This window comes from Fistularia commersonii, chromosome 25 (assembly GCF_037954325.1).
Source record: "Fistularia commersonii isolate RoL2024-O1a breed Wild chromosome 25, RoL_Fcom_v1.0, whole genome shotgun sequence".
NCBI classification, from domain to species: domain Eukaryota; kingdom Metazoa; phylum Chordata; class Actinopteri; order Syngnathiformes; family Fistulariidae; genus Fistularia; species Fistularia commersonii.
In genome coordinates, this window is record NC_141308.1 from 2330185 (window position 1) to 2351352 (window position 21168).

The 21168-nt window shown below is 40.2% G+C and overlaps 1 protein-coding gene across 2 annotated transcripts in view; it reads right to left on the reverse strand.

The window, feature by feature from the left end:
* gpc5c (glypican 5c) overlaps window positions 1–21168 on the reverse strand; it is a 107770-nt gene that overhangs the window by 25756 nt on the left and 60846 nt on the right. For both annotated transcript variants that reach the window (XM_086172390.1, XM_086172389.1), the window contains one exon: window positions 12987–13107. In XM_086172390.1, the coding sequence (XP_086028516.1) occupies window positions 12987–13107 (121 nt within the window). The remainder of the gene's footprint in view (window positions 1–12986; window positions 13108–21168) is intronic.

The following is a 21168-nucleotide window of genomic DNA, read 5'->3' on the forward strand; positions in this document are numbered from 1 at the left end:
GTGCACAAGGGTGAGATATTCTGACTAGATATAGTCAGACTCAACTTGAAGCAAAGCGTAGGGTATGGAACCAGTCCTCTCGAAAGGGGCTGGTATGGGCATATGGATTGCCCTCGATCCTGACACCTGCACATTGGGGTTCAACCCGGTAGATGAGTGGGTAGCCTCCTTCCACCCTCAGGTAGAAGGATGTGTTCTGACTTGTTTGTGGCTATGCACCCAACAGCAGCTCAGTTTACCCACCCTTCTTGGGGTCCCTCGAGGGGCTGCTAAAGAGCGCTCCTACCGGGGACTCCCTCGTTCTATGGGGAGACTTGTTCCATGCTTCCATTGTTGAGGTAGCAGACAGGAGCTGTGGCTGTAAGGCGGTCTGCGCTCGTCAGAGTGGCAATTCTCAAACCCGCTGTTTGACCCCAGCAGTGAGGGATGCTGTTAAACTGTAGAAGGAGTCCTATCGGGCCTATCTAGCCTGTGGGGCTCTAGAGGCAGCTGAGAGGTACCAGCAGGCCAAGCGGAATGCGGCCTCGGCGGTTGCTGAGGCAACAATTTGGGTGTGGGAGGAGTTCGGGGAGACCATGGAGACCTCCTTAACCCTCTTGAAATGCCTTCCAATGAGGAAGCAGAGCCGGGGACTCTGGACCGGACACACCAGGTCTACCCTGAATTCCTCAAGGCTCTGAATGCTGTTGTGCTGTCCTGGCTGACACGCCTCTGCAGCATTGCATGGATATCGGGGACAGTGCCGCTGGACTGGCAGACTGAGGTGGTGATCCCTGTTTTTAAAAAGTGGGATAGGAGGGTGTGCTCCAACTACAGGAGGATCACACCCCTCAGCCTCCCTGGTAAGGTCTGTTCAGTGTGGTTGGAGAAGAAGGTCCGTCTGGTCGTTGAACCTAGGATCCAAGAGGGGTGTCGTTTTTCGCCCAGGCGTTGGAACAGTGGACCAGCTCCATACCCTCGGCAGGGTTCTCAAGGGAACATGGGAATTTTCCCAACCAGTCTACATGTGTTTTGTGGATCTGAAGAAGGCATTCGACCGTGTCCAGTGAGTAATCCTGTGGGGGGGTGCTCCGGGAGTATGAGGTACCAACCCTGTCATATAGTCTGTTCGGTCACTGTATGATCGGTGTAGAAGCTTGGTCTGCATTGCCAGTTGTAAGTTGGACTTGTTTCCGATGACAGTTGGACTCTGCAGGATTGCTTTGTCACACATTCTGTTCATAACTTTTATGGACAGAATTTCTAGGCACAGCCATGGTGTAGGGGGGATTCCGTTTGGTGGCCACAGGATTGAGTCTCTGCTTTTTGCAGATGATGAGGGTCTGTTGGCTTCATCAGGCCATGATCTCCAGCTCTCACGGAGCAGTTCACAGCCGAGAGTGAAGCGAGGAGCAGCACCTCCAAATCCAAGACCATGGTGTTTAACCGGAAATGGGTGGAATGCCCACTCCAGGTCAGGGAACGGGTCCTGCCCCAGTGCAAGTATCTCGGGGTCTTGTTCACGAGTGAGGAAAGAATGGAGTGGGAGATTGACAGGCGTATCGGTGCGTCATTTGCAGCAATGTGGTCTTTGTTGTGGTGAAGAGGAAGCTGAGCCCACCCTCACCTATGGCCATGAGCTGTAGATAGTGACCGAAAGAATGAGATCGTGGACAGAAGTGGCCGAAATGAGTTTCCTCAGCAGGGTGGCCGGACTCTCCCTCAGAGATAGGATAAGTAGTTCGGTCATCCGGGAGGAGCTCGGAGTAGAGCTGCTGCTGTTCTGCATAGAGAGGAGTCAGATGAGGTGGTTCGGGCATCTGGTCAGGATGCCTCCTATACGTCTCCCGGGGCAGGTATTCCAGGTATGTCCATCTGGGTGGAGACAACGGGGAAGACCCAGGACACATTGGAGGATTATGTCTCCAGGCTTGCCTTGGGGTCCCCCCAGAGAAGCTGGACCATGTGGCGGGGGAGGGGGATGTCTGGGCCCTCACTGCTCCGGCTGCTGCCCCGATGACCCGAACTCCAGATAAGCAGGGGAAGATGGATGGATGGATGGTGTTTCAGAATGGCTCCAATTTCCCAATCACTTGATTAAGGATAAACTTTTGCTATATATGGAAACGGCAAATCTGATTAGGAAATGTTCAATGTGCTGATCAGGACCATGTGCTCGTTTTATTGCGAAAGCAAGAGACTGGGGGGCAGAATATTCTTGGAAGACTGACAGACAACACATGTACTGTGATAAAGATATCGTCTGTGCAGCCATCGATGGCAACAGATTTCAGAATGATATGATGGACTACTAATATGCATTATTCCTTCTCATTTAACCAGATCCATTTTTAATCATTAGAGAACTTCTTAGAGGCAGATTAAAGAAGAAGTCTGTAATGAGCCACGACATAAGCCCTGAGAGTGTGTACTACCAAAAATATGCACTGTGATCAGCAACATGTCATACACAGAAGAGCCAAATCTATCATTTTTTTGTACATCTCTTATTTGGATAGGGAATAGTTAAACTTGATTTATAATATATGGTCACCTCAAGAACTCTTTCCCCGTCAATGTCGCGGATATACATCCGAGAAATTTGTTGAATTCTATGTCTTGCAGAGGTCAAGCAGCTATAGAAACCCAACCACTCGCCCTTCAGCTGTGTCAAAATATTTGATTTGGCTGGGAAGCAAGGCCTGTTTTTTAGGAGCGGAAATGCATTGCAGCAAAGACACTGATCACAGTAACAAATCATGTTACTGTCGAAATTAAAGTAAAAATGTGAGGAAAATATTTTGCATGAAATTGATTTTTCCACAAACAGATTTCTGTATATGAATGCATAAATCGTAGGCACAAGAACAAAATGATGGCACCGTACAGCTTACATATGGTTTTACATTTGTAATTCATTTAAGGACCAACAGCATGTACAATATATTACATATTATTATATTGCATAGTCTTGCTTTCTACAAAGACATTGCTTGATAATTCTTTTTGAATTCAGCTGTGTGAAAAATATCCCCAATAAGGGAAATTCTCAATTTGGTCTTAAACAATGACCAATGACTGATGCTCTATCCAGGCCAGGGAGAATTTTCCAGTAAGACTGACAGGGGTGCTGCCAGTATCAATATCCATTTTTTCCTGGCCAAGTATTTCTGCAAAGGGGAATAATATGCCTTAAAAAATCTATGAATTCATCCAAACACCTAAGTAATGTCTTGACCATTTCTAAACAGCGGGACATTCACTTGCGTTGCAAGTTTTTACAGGGTATATGAATTGCTAACTGTTAACGACAGCTCATTGGCAAAGATCTGACAGATCATAAGTCAATCATTGAAATGCACTATGACATTGGACTTTCATACACAACTCCTGTCAGGTACTCACTGAGGCCAACTATGTGGAAAAAATATATGCGCATGTGAATAAACTCTGGGTTCAGTGAGCAAATAATGGATATGTTGTCAGAAATTCACAGTTTGAGGGACATCAGCAGTTTTCTGAGGGCAGGTTTCAACTGATGAAAATACTTTAGTGTGAGACATGGGGGCCAATAGACAGTGAAAGTTGCCAAGCTGGAAATTGGAAAATAGTCTCTTCAAAGTTGGTTTCAGAATCCTTCAGAGGAAAGAGGAGGCTTTGAAGTAAAACGAAACTAAGCCAGGATGAAACATTATCAAGGTTTTACAGTTATGTGAATTTATCCAGAACTAAAAAGAAGGAATAATGTCCACAATATAATCATAAATTATAAATGTTTAGTCTTTGAGTCTGCAGCGTTACTTTTTCAAACATTAGAGATAAATGATCAAGATCATACAATCAATCTTTATACATTCAATAGAGCTGAATAAATAAAGTCAAATTGAACTCATCCAGATGACCAGAGACAAATGTTAATCAAATGAATGTCAAAGCCTCTCCTTTACCAAATATTTTCTAAATGCTGTTACTTTCCATTAGATTGATGATACCATTGCCAGGGTTAGGCTCATGACAGGCGAGGCTTGCCATGCATTTGGAGCGCGCTGCTGGTCCTGGTTCCCGGCAATCAGTGAGGGCTTAAAAGCCAGAGCTTTGAGCTTTGACTGGTTGCCGAGTCATTTGCTCCCTCAAGTTCTCTCTGCCTTTCCCATTCGCTCCCTCCCCCAGTATAAACAGTGTAAACCAGAGCATCTCTCTGGGCCACCACTTCTCCCAGTGGACCACCACCTCCCCCAACAGTGTATGCTAGCGCCTTCCGCTTCCGACTGGGCTTCCTTTTCCTGCCCAGTGTTCCTCTGACTGTTACTGCCAAAGTTCTTTGCCAAGTTCTGCCCAGCTTTCCTCTGCCCACTCCTGCCCAGTGCTCCTTCCCTTGTCGTACACTAGTGCCTTCCTCCTGGCTGCCTGTCCCTGAACAGGCCTCTCTCCCGTTGATGTATGCTAGCGCCTTCCCCCTAGTTGCCTGCTCCTCCCCTCCGTCCCCCTTACCTCGTCGGCCTGCTCCTACCTACCTGGTCTGGCTATATCTGCCCTTTGTCTCCCTACCCGGTATGCTTGTTGTTTCAAACTCTGTCCGTTTTGGTGCGGTGTCCTGGACCTGCATGTGGGTCCTATCTCCTCGATCCATAACAGTCATCAGTGCAAGTGCTTATTGTTAAATCTTACAGGTTCCTTTTGGTCCTAAAGATCCTCCAAATTTTACTTTCTTGTCATGCATAATGCAGGCCTCAGGAGGGCACAAGCCAGCCAATTCTTTTGACTGCCACATGACGATCAAACATGCCTTCAAATTTGGGTCTTTAGTTGGCTAGAGAAACTTCTGAGCTGAAACGCTGCTATGTGAATCAGGCTAAATCCAACACTGATGCAATCATCGGGATCCGTTTTTTGGAATCAAATTAAAAAAGTAGCAACATGTCAAGTAGAATAGCCCAGTTCCATTATTTCCAAGATGTCTGACTATTGCAATGTTATCTTGGATCTCCACTAGTTAGGGAATATGGCATTGGCTTATTTCCTATTTCTTGTTTCTTATTTTCTGTGTTACTCTTTATATGTATCCCTGTGAGGTCTGTGACTGGCATAAAAGTGTTAACTTGTGATATTCCAAGACTGTATCAGCCAATTATTGACTCTTTTTACATCTTGTATGTTTAGATCAATTTTTATTAAGTATCACAGCACCATCCATTCCCTAATTCTAACCTGGTGTCAACTTTGGTCGAGATTTTGTCAAAATTTTCTTCTTGTGGCCACTGGACTTGATTTCCCTCTCTTGAAATGTCTCACCTCTCATCCATCTTCAGTTCAAAGAACCACCAACCAACTGAAGAAGGCTCTTAGAAAAGAGGTGAAACGTCCTCAAGAGAAAAGCCCAGTTGCCACTGGAAGAAGATTTTGAGAAGAAACCATGAACTGGATTATTAAGAACCTTCACCATCAGTTGGACTAGCTGTATGAGCAGTTTCTCTTAAATGCAGCCTCAGGGCGGCACTGGCCGGTATCTACCCGAGCTAGCCTCGGGGGGGGGGGGGCATGGAGCAGTGTCTCCCTGAGCCGGTCCCAAGCCCAGTTAGATGCAGAGGGTTGCGTCGGGAAGGGCATGCGGTGTAAAACTTTTGCCAAAACCAAACATGCGAATCAACCATAATAACCAGATCAAACCGGATCGGTTGAGGACCAGGTTAACAACGACCACCATTGGTATCGATGACCTACAGGGTACCAGTGGAAATTGGGCTACTGCAGATCAAAGAAGGAGAAGAGGAAGGTGTGTTAAGAAGCAGAGAGAGAAGAGGAAAGTCGTGGGACTGAGATTAGGGACGTGATGCAGAGTATCCCCAGATTGAGAGTGGTAATTGGAGCAGACTTCAATGGACATGTTGGTGAAGGCAATAGAGGGGATGAAGAAATAATGGGCAGATTTGGTATACAGGATAGGAATGCTGAGGGACAGATGGTGGTAGATTTTGCAAAAAGGATGGAAATGGCTGTAGTGAACTAGAGTTCATAAGAACAAGAGAGTTTAGATGGAGAAGGTTAGATGGAGAAGGTTGATTCGCTGTGGCAAACCCTGAAGGGAAAAGCCAAAAGGAAAAGATGAAGAAAAAAGTACTGGAAATACAGAGGAATTGAGAAAACATTTTCTATGATCCTCTTCTCTTTTCACCTTGCAAACTGGAAGTTGTGTGTGTCCATGTAGGAACCAAACAGATCATTGCGATTGCCAATTCTGTTAGCAAAAACTGTTACTTTTGCCATCTCACCTTTCATGTCAGGAGAACATTTCGAGTAGACTGCAGAGGGTAGGTAAAGAATCAGTCTGCTGCACTTCTGCAATAATTTTCTGATCCTCTCTGTTCCACACAGCTCTGGAACCCAACTACCCCTTGGTATGTATGGGTATAACTATATAGACCTTAACTTAATGTATTATAGAAAAGGAAATTACTCAAAAATGCAAACGTTCGGATGAAAAAGATTATAAATAACTACAAGATAGAAAAAATGTAGGTACGCAGAAAACTATACTTTTTGCTACTGATACCAAAATTCTCTGCTAACCCTATGAGACCATCATCTCTGCAAGAACTGAATACTTATATAACTGATCTTCTATAAAAAATCTTCACTTTAAACATTTGAAATGTGAAATTGGGGGAAAATTGAACATTATTCATATCTTATATGATCATGGAGGCCATTTTTTCCTGCAGTTTGAATCTGTCTTTGTCTTTTGGCATGATCAAACATAAACATCATTGAATTGATTTTGGAAATTTTAGAAGGGTTTGAGGCCAGACCGTTCGGTTTCTGTGGAGAGTCGAATCCAGGGGTGGATTGTGATAACAAGAGCATTCTTTGGCTTTTTCATGCATATTAATATTTAGGGACTCCGGTTGGAAACTAGATATTTAGAGACTAATATTTAGGGAGTTGGTCCTTTTTTTCAACTTGCTCTTTTACCAAAAAAATAATTAACATCACTGTGTTCAGTATAATTGTGTATTTTCCTATATCAGATGGAGGTGACAACAATAGTTCATAGACAGGTACAACAATGGATACAGCGGAAACATCGTCTTCTGTTTTCCATTACCAGATAGAAGACACTCTATTCATGTAAGCGCTTGCAATGTTCTGCTAGTAACACTGCTCCAGTAAAAGCAAAGCCAGCTTCTGCCGAAAAAAGAAGTAGTGATTAAAATAACAAAAGCACATTTGGAAGCAGAGCGGTAGAGCTAAAGATGAGAAGCTTAGCAGTAGAAGAACCTGTTGCAGCAGCCCTATGAGAATGACAATGGGTCAGATTGTTGGGTCAGGTTGTTCTTCAAATTCCACGGCGAACAGAGATCTTTGTCCTTTGACTTTTCAGAGTGGGTTGTAGATTATGCTTTGGAACAAGTTGAATTACAAGCTAGCCTTTTAAGTCCACAGCTATGGGAGATAGACATTGCAAATACAAAAAAAAATATGATGAATGGTCTCAACTTACATAGTGCTTTCTGGCCTTGCAGTTTCAAAGTGCTTTGAAACTAGAAGAGGGTATACGAGATTGCATTCACCCATTCACAGAGATGATCACAGAGCTGCCATGCAAGGTGCTAACCAGGACATTGTGAGCAACTTAAAGTTCAATGTTATGCTATAGGAGACTTCAGCATGCAGCATAGAGTGCCTTTGTGCCACGGTGTTGGTAGTTATTACTTACTAAAAACGAAGACGTGTATCCACATGCCTTGTATCATAATGCAACTGCACAAGTCAATAGCTGAGCATCAAAGATTGCTAATATTGACAGCTCAACACCTCATTCAATTTACACTGCCAAGAATGGGTAGCACCCCAAAGATTTCTAAAGAAACAAAAGAACCCCAGACAACAAGGCAAAGCAAATGGTACTAAAAGCGTTGTACAAAAGTGACAACAATTGTTAGACAGAGTGTGGATGAATCTGACTTCTATAAAACACTGTCAAAGGAAACAAAAAATAAGGTAGATTCCCCTTCATTTTCTGTCAATATTGACTTTTATTTGTCAGCAATAGAGATGTGAAATGGCTCCAGTGTTGAAATTCCTAGTTAAAAGAAAAACGCAATGACAGAATGACATGTTTTCAAGACTGCTAGGAATATGCCTCTGGCAAATCCCCAAGGCAAAGATTTCTCCAGATTACTCCCCAACAGATAATATGCTCAAACCATTTTGCAACGTTCTATCTCAAGTACAAGAACTTCTAGCCTCTGTACAAGTGCCACGTGTTTAGGAGAGCCTGTCCAAGACAACGAGCTTTATGCTTTAAATGTGTGCCACTGACAATACATTCCCACATGTAAAAAATTGAGAAAGAACATCCAGCATACTGATTATTTCAGGAAACAAGATCATTCAACAGTATACAACAGACATTGCTATTCCACTTTCACTCTCAAACAGGATGGAAGGGAAGCGAAAAACTTTTTTTTTTTCCACAGGCAATAACGACCAGTGTCATAAAGTTGCACTGAGATTTATGGAGAATTCTTTGGAAATACAGATTTATCACATCTAAATGAAAGAGCAATCAAAACTTACGCAATTGTTGATGATCGCCATGATATAATACTGGTGGGCTCTAAAGAAAGTTTTCCAACTTACTTATGAATTGCGCTAAATAAGAAGATTGAGAGACAGATGCTCAAGGCTTGAGGGGAGAATCCCTGAGTAGAAAGGTTGCCCCGATATTACAACCCTGATGGGGTTTGATTATATTCATAATCACTGATTAGAGATTTCCGCACTGCAAGCCAACCCTGGCCATCTGCACCTGCAGACCAGTAGCCAGTCAGCTCCCAGGGATGGATAGTGATGCTCCAGTATTCTGCAGCTTGCTGTGATATCAGAAACTACAGAAAATGTCCAGAAAGATTGTCTGGCACCAATGCACTTTGGATTTAGATTTAGTATTAGATTTAGATTAAGAGTGGGTTATATTCAGGACTATCTGCATCAGATTCCGTCACCAACCAGATAAAGGGAACTGTTTTGGAAATCACAAGTGAGAATAGATGATCGATTCTCTCCAAACCATTTCCCGATCTCTCCAACGTGAACAACACGTTCATTTCCAAAGACTGACCTTGAGTATAAAAGGCAATTACCTTTTAAGGATTATGCCAGGATCTCAGCGCCTAGGATTTTGATGCTGACGCTTTCCTTTGCCATATAGCCTTTGGATTACTTGGTATCTTGAGAGTGACAAATTCACATTCCAGTTTTCCTGTGACATGAAAGCATTAATGTTTTGTGGATTGCTGCCAACAGTGAGTTGTGTGTGTGTGTGTGTGCGTGTGTGTGCGTGCGTGTGTGTTTAGGACAAAAATAGAGCTCTCTCTCATGATATCACAGCGAAGACTTGTGCCAGAGACACACAACAGGGGGCAAAAAAGAAACATTCTACTGAATAAATCTTTAGTATCTTGAAAACTCTGTGTGCTGTAATTTGAACCTCTCCTCTGATAAGAAAATTAAATTAGCTTAATTTCCTCAATGATGTCTCCACAAAAGCCAGAGCAGTTCCATCTCAGTATCTTGTTCATAGATGGAAACAACAGTGTCTGTTGTATGTACTGTGGATGTTTTGTAACCTTTGGAAAATTATATGAAGTTGTTCTCAGAAAGCAAGGTAGTCCTTCTATAAAGGTGGATTGTAAAGTGAGTGTTCTATATCTTTATGGCGACTTGAGCAGTCTAGCTTTGTAGAAAGAACAAAGCATAGCCAGAGAAAGTCTATCAAACAGTAAGTTACGATGTTAATACTTGACGGTAGAGCAGAGGCCCCTCGCATCAGAAGGCCATCTGATTCCCGGCTCCTTCTGTCTGCATGTTGAAGCGTCCGTGGGCAAGACAATGAACCCCAAGTTGCACCCAGTAACCTGGTTAGAATGTGTGTGTGTGTGTGTGTGTGTGTGTGTGTGTGAACTGACAAATGCAATCTATTGTAGATATAGTTGAAGCCATTTATTTCTCAAGAAAAACCACATGACTAGTTTGGGATGAAGCTATGTGCTCTCTTGGAGCATTTGCATTTATTTTTTGTTGAAACTGTTGAAATTAAAGTTGTTGGCTCCACAGACATCATCTACTGTACATCCACCGGTCTACAACATAAAGAAATTATACTGGTTCATTCTCTGCTATTTTAACAATTAAGAACATTTTAAAAGAACATTAACAATGTTGGTAAGTGACCAACGAAACAGCTGATAATAATTTCAATCTAGGTAAACTTTTTGTTTATTTGCTTTCCAATTTCAACACAGATTAAATAAAATTTATTTTGTTGGGGAATGTTATCATTTTTTTCCATTTACTTATGAAAATGTAGATTTTGGGGGGAATTCCAAGCGCATATAGAATTGTAGGTCCTTTTTTGAGTGAGCGAGTTCAATTATTTTGGGGTCTGATGAAAGTATGGTGCAGCATGAAGAAGATGGGGTGTTAATAGACTGTGAAATGTTAAAAGGAGTTTCCTCACTTGGGTTCTGCGCTTACAACAAAATATAATGTAAAGGGTTCACACATCCAACACCAGGCAAAATAATTCTCAGTTATGTTATTGCCCATAGCTTCCTCTTATAGAACCAAATAGCACAATGGTTGCTTTTTGCAACTGTCTTTCAAAAGCCTTTTTCTATCACATCAGCATTTTAAAGGGGCTTTGAGAAAAGTGGCCGTGAACTATCTGCATAACCTAAAGAACTAAAGAAACTCAGATGAAATTGAAGGAATACAGGTCTTTAAAATATGCTATCATAATATGGCCTTGAACCAGCACTTTTCATGTGAACAGGGAGCAAGAAATATACTTTTATTCTGAGCATTGATTTTATGTTCTGTTTCATGGACGTTTTGTGGATAACTTCTCATGAACCAACATTGAAGTGTTGAGATCCGGGGTCATACATCTGTGTGCAGCTCCTTTCACCTCAGTCTTTCACCAGTGAGCCTGATTTCAGCTGAGGCCTCCTCAGGGAGGAGCTCAAGAGGAACTTGCTGCCAGCCCTTCGGAGGCAGATGGTTGTCTTGAGTGGGTACTGCCACACGGACCCCTCGCCCGGATTCCCGTCATCCCTTCCTGGGGGCATCCTCTCTACCATGCCATTCATCCCTTCCAGGCGGATCTTCATTCCCAAAGTAAGATCCATTTTCATTCCCGAATCCTGAATTTGCTGCCCGTCCCCGACTGGGCTCCTTCCCTTGTCGGTATATGCGAGTCACCCGTCCCCGACCGGGCTTCCTAGCTCCAGAGGGTCGATGCCCAGAAACCACCTGGACCCTTCACAGCCCTCGTTCATCCCCTTGTAAATAAAACCCCTTTTAGCACGTTAACTCCTGAGTGTCTTTGCATTTGGGTCGGGCATATCAGACAATGAAGATAAAGTACATTTAATAAGGATATTTAACATTGACCTATCACATAAAATTGAAATGATGTGGCCAATCACCGATGTAAGCCACTGATGATAGTATTTTATAAAATTCTAGGCTCAAAACTGAATAGCACGTATTCATGGCTTGGTCTTTAAAGTGCTGATAAATATTATTAACCTGATTACTGTGATAATGAATCGTATGATCAATATCACTCTCATTACAAAATAGCTATATGGATATCGTATGTTCCTAACAGTTTGAAGCCCACGTGTAGGGAACTTTGATTTTGAACAAAATCAAAAAGCTGTGAGAACATGTGACAAAACACAGGCTAATTCTATACTTGTGAATATATCTTGAGAAGCCTGCACCATTGTGCAGTTAATCTGATCTTTTACTTTTATTTGTTACAAACACAAAGGAATCTTCCTGCACATGGTCTAGATTCAAGGTAGTCTTTTGAACCATGTAAATGTCAGCAGAAAACCACACAACTCTGCCTCGTTCCTATGAGAACTAGGTATCTGCCACTCACTACACACAATGGAATGGGATCAAAGATGATCTTGAAACCTGCTGGATTGACCAAGGAACAGAAAAAAACTGTAAATAGTGTGGGTGAGATGGACATGAAGGTCAGGTGTTGTCTCATGGCAGTTTTATCCTGCACAAGGTTATAATAGATCTGTAATAAAAAGAAAATTAAATCTGAAGAAATCCGACTAAGGGTCATCCTGGGTCACCCACAAATAAAATAGTTAATGGTTAAAAACAGTGGACAGAGAGTGGCATGTCGAGAAAAACGGAAAGGGCTGGCGTATCATCTCTGGACATAATTTTTGGGGCAACAAAAGGGCAGCCAGGCAGAGTGGAACCAAATCCTGGTCCGTTTTTCTGCTCAAATGGCCTCTGGGGACTGTTTGAAACGGCCCTTTTCTTCTTGTCCCCTTTCAGCTCTAAACTCCATCTACATGACAAACAATGTCACTTTGAAGCTGCTTGTGTCATCTTTGGCTATCTGTCACTCATTCATGACCTTTTGCTCCCGCCTCTAGTCTCACTTTTTTCTTTTCACGGCAATTCACTTTTTTGTCACCCTTTCATCCACTGTCCTTTACGTTTAACTTTATCTGCCTCTGCAGAAAAAACCTGCAAGGACATTTTGTCTTCTGACTGCTTTATCCTGAGGAATATTAATCTGGCCATTATTTAAGATAAATGGTGTTTTTGAATGTATAACATTAAAAGTGAAGAAGTGAACCAAGTTTCTAGACACTGAAATGGAAAAAACACTTTCTTATATTTATATATGGAGAGAAAACTGTCACATTTTCAGTTTCCAATCATTTAAGTCACCATTACTGTTCTTGATATGAAGTAAACATTTCTAGGAAATCAGTTGCAGAATCAATGAGGCAAGAATCTGACATTGCAGGGACCCTTTGGCATCCGTGCTGATATTACATGCGATAAATTATCAAGCATATAATTACAATCCCCTTCAGGCCGACGCTTGTTTTCTTTAATTCCTGAGACATGATCATTCAAAGATAACGTCACGTTCTCACACAAGGCAATAATAATCCTACCTGGTTGAAGCTTTCCAACCTCTCCTTAACTTCAGCCAGTGTTGGGTTCGGGATGCGAACTTTGACCTCTGGATTTTGCCTCTGTGCATGCAGGCCATTACCAACCACTCTGCCTGTGTAGCTGTCAGAAAGAGAGAGAAGTCAGGAGGGATATTAGTATCAAGAAAGGGAAGATAATCACAAAACAATTTAAAATCTGACGATTTATTACTGTTTGCCATATTGAATTACAATTGAGTTAGTTTGAGATGGACTTTTTTTGTATTAACTGAGCAACTGTGTTGTATCATATTTGCTTTGTTGTTTGAAAATACATATTGCAATTAAGACTTAAATCAGTAAACAGATTATAAATTACTACATCCACTTATTTTTAAATATCTGCATGATCAGAAAAACTTAATCAAAACATGTATGAATCATAACCTTCAAAAAATATCAAATTTAAACCCCCCATATGCTGCCCAAATGAGTATTTAGTCAAAATTTACCCACTGTGCTCCAGAGGAATTTGACTATTCTTTTCATTTTCTGCTGTGAATTAAATCCATAAAGGACTTATCACTGGCTTGTAAAATGAACTTTAGAGAAATTTTTAACTGGACCCCTTAATCCCTGGCATGTGGGTTTGGAGCTCAACGGGATTATAGCTGTTGATTTTGTAAGAGCTGTTTTTAACAATGTCAGAAAGGTTGAAATTTCTAGATACACGCCTGATTTAGCAAGGACATTTTTCAATTTTGTAATAGAGAGCAGTGGTGGTTGAGCAAAAATAAATACATGTCATTACTTTGCAAACTCCAGTTGAGATGCAAGAATTGTTAGATTTAACTTTTTATTGTTTAATTATCAAAAGGTTTGAACTGTGACAATGCAATTCTTTATTTTCATTAAAAACAACTGTGCCACTCTGTTACACAAAGCAAGCACCTTAAGGTTGTATAACATTGTCTTTTTCACAAGATATTAAATGACCAAAATTGAAAAAAATATCACGACGTGTATAGTACACTAAAAATTACACCAGTAAATTATAAAATAAATACACTATTCCTTTTCTTTAAAATGTAAATGATAGGGAATGAAAGATATAACAAAACTTTTCATGTCTTTCAGAAAAACTTAAGAGGAGCAACATTTTGAGCAACACTGCATTTAAGCACTAAATGTACAATATTTCTAACATGTTTCATTGGCAGAATGTAAATTGCATCTTCATTTGACCATACCAATTTTAGCCATTGGTTATTAATTGTATCATATTTAATTGGATAGTAAAATGTGAACATTCCAGATTTTGGTACTTGCGAGATCAGATCAAAATCATCAGTATAATAAATACAGGTTCAAAATATATTTTGCGTCTTTATTTTACATTTCCCTTCTAACTGCAGCCCCATCAGTATTTGCATGTTTTCAATGCTTAGCTGTCTGTGAAGCAAAGATTGCTTGCTACTGAAACATACTGTTGCATTCATGACTGTTGAAGGTTTTTGTCATCTATGTAGAGATAGTACGAAGGTAGAGAACTTTGCCAAAGATAAAAATATTCTTTCTTTCTCCTCTTTTTTTCCTGAGCTATTTGTCTCATCCATAAAGAACTGAACAACAGGAGAATGACGCTTCATATGATCAGCTTTAATAGCCAAGTGTGTTTGCATATACAACAACATTTGGCTCCTGTTTACAGTTACACCTTGAATAGAAGTTAAGGGAAATAACTGAACAAGGAATTGTGCACAATTCAAAATACAAAGTTAAGTAAAATTCCAAGTGGCCGACGAGGTACACCCGGAGATTAATAAAATATGGATAAACATGTCTCTCTAAATATACAGTATGAATTGTATTTACAACAGCAAATACAGTGATGCCACCACAGGGATAATCATAATGTGATAATAGATAATGGTTATGTCTGAAGTTATATGGACAAATTAACGTTTCATGTGCGGAGGGCAATCATAGAATTTGCTGAAGTAGAGTCTTCGGTCTGTGATCTAAGCATCTCAAAGTTCTCGCCTGAACTTGTCTTGCTGAAACAGCACTTTAAGAGAGCCTATAAAAATGCAAAAAAAAATTTCACTTAACCTCCTGCCACATATTACTTCACACCTATTTCACGTTTATTTCTTCTTCCTCCTTCAGTCACTAGTTTTAAATTTAATCTCCCTGGCTGGTCCCTGAAAGGAGAACATCATATAGGATGTTAATGAAAGAGCAGTGTCTGGGTGACTTTGGCGGTGCACGACGCCAGTGCACATCGTTGCATGTTCAGTATTACACGTGCAGTGTGGCAAATGGCATAGAAGGAAATCCCAAAGTTTATTATGGCAGACAACTCATACTGGAGCGGACGTCAGACAATAAAAACTACTAACCTGCTGTTTCACAAGCTTTGTTTTTTTTTTCTAAAGCATTAAGTCATGAAAATGAATGTTGTTTAGATAGAATAACTCATATGGGATTAGTGTAGCCAGTTGACTCTTTTTACAATAAACATCCCTTTCTCTCTGATCATGGTCTCACCTTTAACCTTCAAAATGACAACCTTCATTTATGGCTATTTATCAAAGAAAGTGAAACACGCCACGGTGGATATAAAGTTGATGGGCCTTTCTGGAGGCAACTCAGTCTACTTTCCATTTTTCGTGTATGCAGAGCTCATGTACTGTAGCAGAGCAGTAACCTGCACCCCCTGATGGTGACCCTAAAACGATAATACTCATTTGAAAGCCTTCAGAAATGCTTACAGAGTTCTGAGGCAAAATCTATTAGAGCAGCTTTAATTTTTCGGAGTGTGAGGGGAGATTAGAGAAGAAACCGTTTGTAGTATACGCTCCAGCACTCTAACATTTATACATGTGCTGCAAGCAAAGTGGAGTTTTAAAAGATTAATTTGAAAATTTAAAGGACAAGTAAACATTTGATAAGTGATGTGCTGAAACTCAACTACTTTCATCTTTCATCTGCACAACTAGACAGTCTAGTGAATCACATTCATTTACATAGGTGCATTTGAAATGGCATTCCTCGTGTTATTAACATTGATATGAACATTTTATTATGGTTGGCAAAATTATTGTTAGGATTTTGTAATAGCCGATTGTTGGTTCATTATCGTTTTATAAAGTATCCACCAGCCAGTCTGTCGTGCGGTATCCCCAGGGTATTCAGAGGAATTAAATGCTATCACCCATAACACTTTTCCAGCTATGGCTTTTTAAGCTTTCAACCTTGAGGCTCAGTGCTTTTCATTACACCTTGGTAAAAGGGCTAAAGGTTACCGTTGTTTCTGTTGTTTTTTTTTCTGCTACTACCAGAGGTAGTTCTCCATTTGACTGCAAAATCCATCAGAAAAACACATTTTTCAAAAATGACAGGCAGCTATCAATTGACACCCACACTGTATATTATGGGTCGTAAAAAGATGATCTATTGAAAAATTGCAGCAGGAAACATATGATGTATATTTTTTTTCCTGTATAAGTGAATAGTCAAGCGTTATTTTGCTTTTTCTATCTTATGAAACAAGGACATTTAAAGTCATGTGCAAAGTTTGTAGTGACAGGAAAGGAGGGGTTGAAAAGATATGTGTAGCCAGCTAACTTTATGAGCAGGGTTGGACATGTTTAAATACTCTGAACAGGAGGTTTTGTTCTGAAAGGCCAGCCTGTTCTCACATACTGTGAGCTTAGCAGCCATTTAGTGCAGTAACACTAAGCGCATGAACAGGCAACTGGTCAAAAGCCACTTTACAAGCATTTAATCAGCACGATTTATGTGCACATACGGTCTCTTGGACAGTAAACAAGCTCATACACACACATTCAAAGTTACTCAAGCTTAAGTCCCTATGATGCAATGTCAACATCACACATATGTGTAATACTCAATCCACTTGCATTAATATCAATTCCAATCAAAGGCTTACTGTTCAGCAACTGCAATACAAGGGAGCATAAAAAATATACCTATAAACAAGTGATAAATGCAGTCACAGTAGATTACAGGATGTATTTTCTTAAAAAGAAGATGCCGGTCATGTAATTCTATCTGGTGGAATTTCAAAAGCAATTTTATCAACAAGGAAATACACAGAACATAAAATATGCAAGGAGATACAGCAGGCACATCAAGAGAGGTCATGGCCAGGGCAGGCAAGCTGAAACAGTGGTCTTTTCTTTCCTTGTATCCTCTCCCCGCAAGTACACAAACACAAATAGGGCCATTATTTTGTGTTTAACAGTATTAAAAAAGTCTCTCCTGGTGCACAGAGTCCTCAGTTATCCCTTGTGATTTGCCCATCGACACAAGCGCCATAGCTTTAAATGTAGCAATGCTCTCATTCTGTCTTTTGTTATCCAGCCGGGAAACCACATGAATGCACTACATATTATGGATAATTGCAGTCTCTTGGAAGTCAGAGCAATAGTCTACCTGGGGCCTGCAGTCTTGGCATACTTTCTCTCTATTCCCAATAACTCAGTGTATTCCCCTTCTTTATCAGTCTCCCATCTCTTGACTTCACCTCTTCCCCGCTGCAGCTGGTAGCCTGGGGACTTGGAAATAAAACAGTTCTATGTCGAGTCATGTCCCAATGAGACAGTGATGTAATGGATGCTAATAATATAATTATATGACACTGTGGATAATGAGGCTGACTTTGGGAACTTTTACCAAGTTCAACAGGCAGACAAACTCAAAACAGGTTAATTTAAAAGCAACAACTGGTCTGTTTCCATAAAAGAGCTATTCATTTCTGCTTCTAAAAGTGCAACTTTTGACAACAGTTCCAAGGAATTAAACTATAAATGACTCATCCAAATGTTGCGAGCCTCCTAGTTAATCTCTTTAAGAGCTGAGTCAAGGGTGTGGTGTTATTTTGTAGACCTGGCTATTAGCCCAGCAGGCCCTCTGTCATGGTTCTTTGCAGCCCTGGCAAGTCGCGATATTGAGTGATGAGTCAGAGATGTTGGACGAGTCAGACAGGGTCAGAAATCTTAAAAGCAGTCCCAGCTAAGCTGTTCTCTTTGCAACTTTATCAGAATCAAAAACGCAATCAGTTGTGGTGAGCAAACCGATGTCGCCTGTTTTAGAGCAAGCCATGTGTTTGTTGTTTAATTATTATGTTGATAATGATTTTGTTGTGAAGGAATGGAATTTTTCATGTGAAATATTCCTTTCCAAATGAAATATTCCAGTCAGTTCTTCTGACTTCAAATCTTTATAAACTGTAAGCCTTAGTAAAAATAAAAGTCTAGTGGTAACGCCTTGTTTTGCATCTACAATTTTGGATTGCTGCAGTCAAACTGTCATGTTTGTGGTATTTTTAAGGTGACTTGTTAATTATATATGTGTGAAAACTCTCTAAAAATAACCATTTAACATGTGTTGGAAGCGCGGTCATGTCAGCGACCACTTGATAAAGCAACAGGCTCATAAATAAAGTGACTAGTTAAATAACTGCTGTCTTTTCAGTCTAGATCGGATGTTTGCGATTCACAACTTTGCGTCAATTAATCTTTCTGCTTTCCCCTTTTTTCCTTTTTTTTGTTTTGTTTCATTTTGAACGTAACCTTGAGGCACGACACCTGTGCTAAGCTGGAGGCATTTGTCTTTGCTTCACAGTGGTCCAGTGAAATATGATCCTCTAAGGTTGTGTGGCTGGTTTGGAATTACACACCTCTTGGTTATTCTCAAATGTTTTGTCATTTCTGAAGAGTTGTCACTATGATATAAAAAAGGATCATGTACGCTTCATGTTTCTTCTGTCTGGGTTTTAATTCCTCTTTTATTTCACAGACTGTTGTTACTCACAGAAAGCCTATTCTTTTTGCATCAATAACACTTTTCACCTGTTTTTCGGTCCTTTGATACAATGTATGAAGAGAGCAAATACTATCTATATGATGCTCATATACAACTCAAGTCAATGATCCATTGCGTTAAAATGGAATCATTTCCAAGTTTGTGCAAAACCCCAGGAATATTTTCCCACACAGAATTAAAAAAAAAATCCTATTAAATGTGTCCTTCACCATTCCTTTCAGTGAAGAAAACAAGGTTGTTGTTTCAACCAATGCAAGTTATCAGATGACTCCTGTCTAGTACTGTTGACTTGATAGGTCCTACCAGACTGCTGAGAGGAAGAGGAGAATAACAGGCCGTACAGATACAGCACACTGTGATTAGTCGTAGAAAGCCTGTTTCATTGTGTTTTAAAGTTAATTGAATATTAATATTAATACAAGTGTTCTGTCTTGCTGTGGGTTTTTTTTTGCACCCACCCTGTTGATCTCCTAAAGTAAAAACCGTGTTCTTCTTGCTCCTGCATGATCTACAATAGGGTTACAATATTTAGTATAAGTAAATCATTAACAGTTTGCAGATAGGTGAATATGTTTAACAAGAATGTTACTCTAGACCAGCCAACAAGGATAATCTTTTCGGACCATCATGACAGCAAATCTAAACTTGTAATAATCTAATGCCTGCTACTTGATCTTGGCAGCATTTTGGTCATTCATTCACATACACATTCTCACATCTCTATGCATTTATAAATAATCTCAACATTAGCATTTTAAATGTTAGAGTGAATGTCTGTGGAGGTTCTCTGTCATCCAGGACACGTTGAATTATTGTCAATCTTCTTCTAGTGAAGAAATTTAAGTCAAGTTGCCACCACGAGAAGATTTTGACAAAAATGATTAAAATGGTAAAACTTGAGGCGCTTCAAGATTCAAAATTTAAAGACATATGCTTCAACACTGCCTCCATGTGGCCAAATGCATACACTGAAAGCAAGAAGTAGCTGTGAACTACACATCAAACAGTGAGGTGCAGTTGGGTAAACAGATATCGAAGCACCTTTTATTGGCTAAAATTATTAAATTGGTAATGTAAATCTGCCATAAAGATTTCAAGCAATACGAATATTCAACTGAAATGATAAACAATAAATACGTCTGTCAAATCTTAAGAAAGTGCAATTTCCATTCACTGGATGGAGAAATCAGTATTTAAATCCTTTTTTCAAAAAGATCTTGAACTCTCCAGGCATGTTTTCCTGACTTGCCAGATCTATTTTTCCCCTTTGAAGTGAATAATAAATTACAGGAATTGTATGATTGTTGCTTTTCATTTTGACAGGCATTTTACACAGTCATAGGTCTGGGGGAAAATAGCAAATAACCATTCCAAACACTAAATAAGCAAGAGCTATTGCGATTGCACTCCTTCAAATCAACCACAAATTAGAGACGACTTGGTAAAACAAGAAGGATATTAAGCATTGTGCCAGAGACAAAACAAGTAGAGAAAAGCATTGTATTTTAAAGTATAATAGCATCTGGCAACAGTTACGTAGATTGCGATGGTAATTGGTTGGTGGTTTGCACAGAGCCCATTCCCAAGCCCAACTGTCCTGACAATGTGTGTGACTGGGTGTAACTGTTCCCCACCTCTTTGAGTTGCCTGTTTTAATGTACCAGAAGACATGCAGCAGGCTGAGTGAACAGACCACACAGACATTTGGGAAAACATCGCATTGGATTTTTTCGTATTCCCACACATATGATACCCGTTCTTCATTTTGTTTTCAAACCAAAAATCGGCACAAAATCGCTACATCTGCATTGGGATTTGAATCACACATACATTTGAAGTTTAAAAATGTGACCTATTGATGTGAACGATAAATAAACTCTATTTTACAAAATACAATGTTTCCTTCCATTTACCAGACGAAACTCATTTCTCACTGCAGACCATTTGAAACTTAAAACGAAGTAACACGCCAATGCTTCAGTTACACCGAAATTCCAAAGGGGGGCAGCAACTGTCAAGATCCAGACATCTTAACATATTGTTTGCATCCATCATTTTAACTAAAATAGAAAATGATACATGCAAGTAAAAGAAAAATGTTTCACAGTTAAACAGAGCCAATTATGAACCCTCTGCTAATCACTCATCCTGTGGTTCATAACCTCTTTTCCATAAAATATAACCATAAAGCACAGTTAGTCTTCTTTGTTTTCTTTTCCTGCATGCCTACAAAATATTATACTTTATTCTTATGCTTCTTCTTCTCCTTTCAGCTTTTCCCTTCAGGGTATCCTCCTCTCTCACACCAACTACCTTCATGTCCTCTCTCACTACCTCCATAAATCTTCTA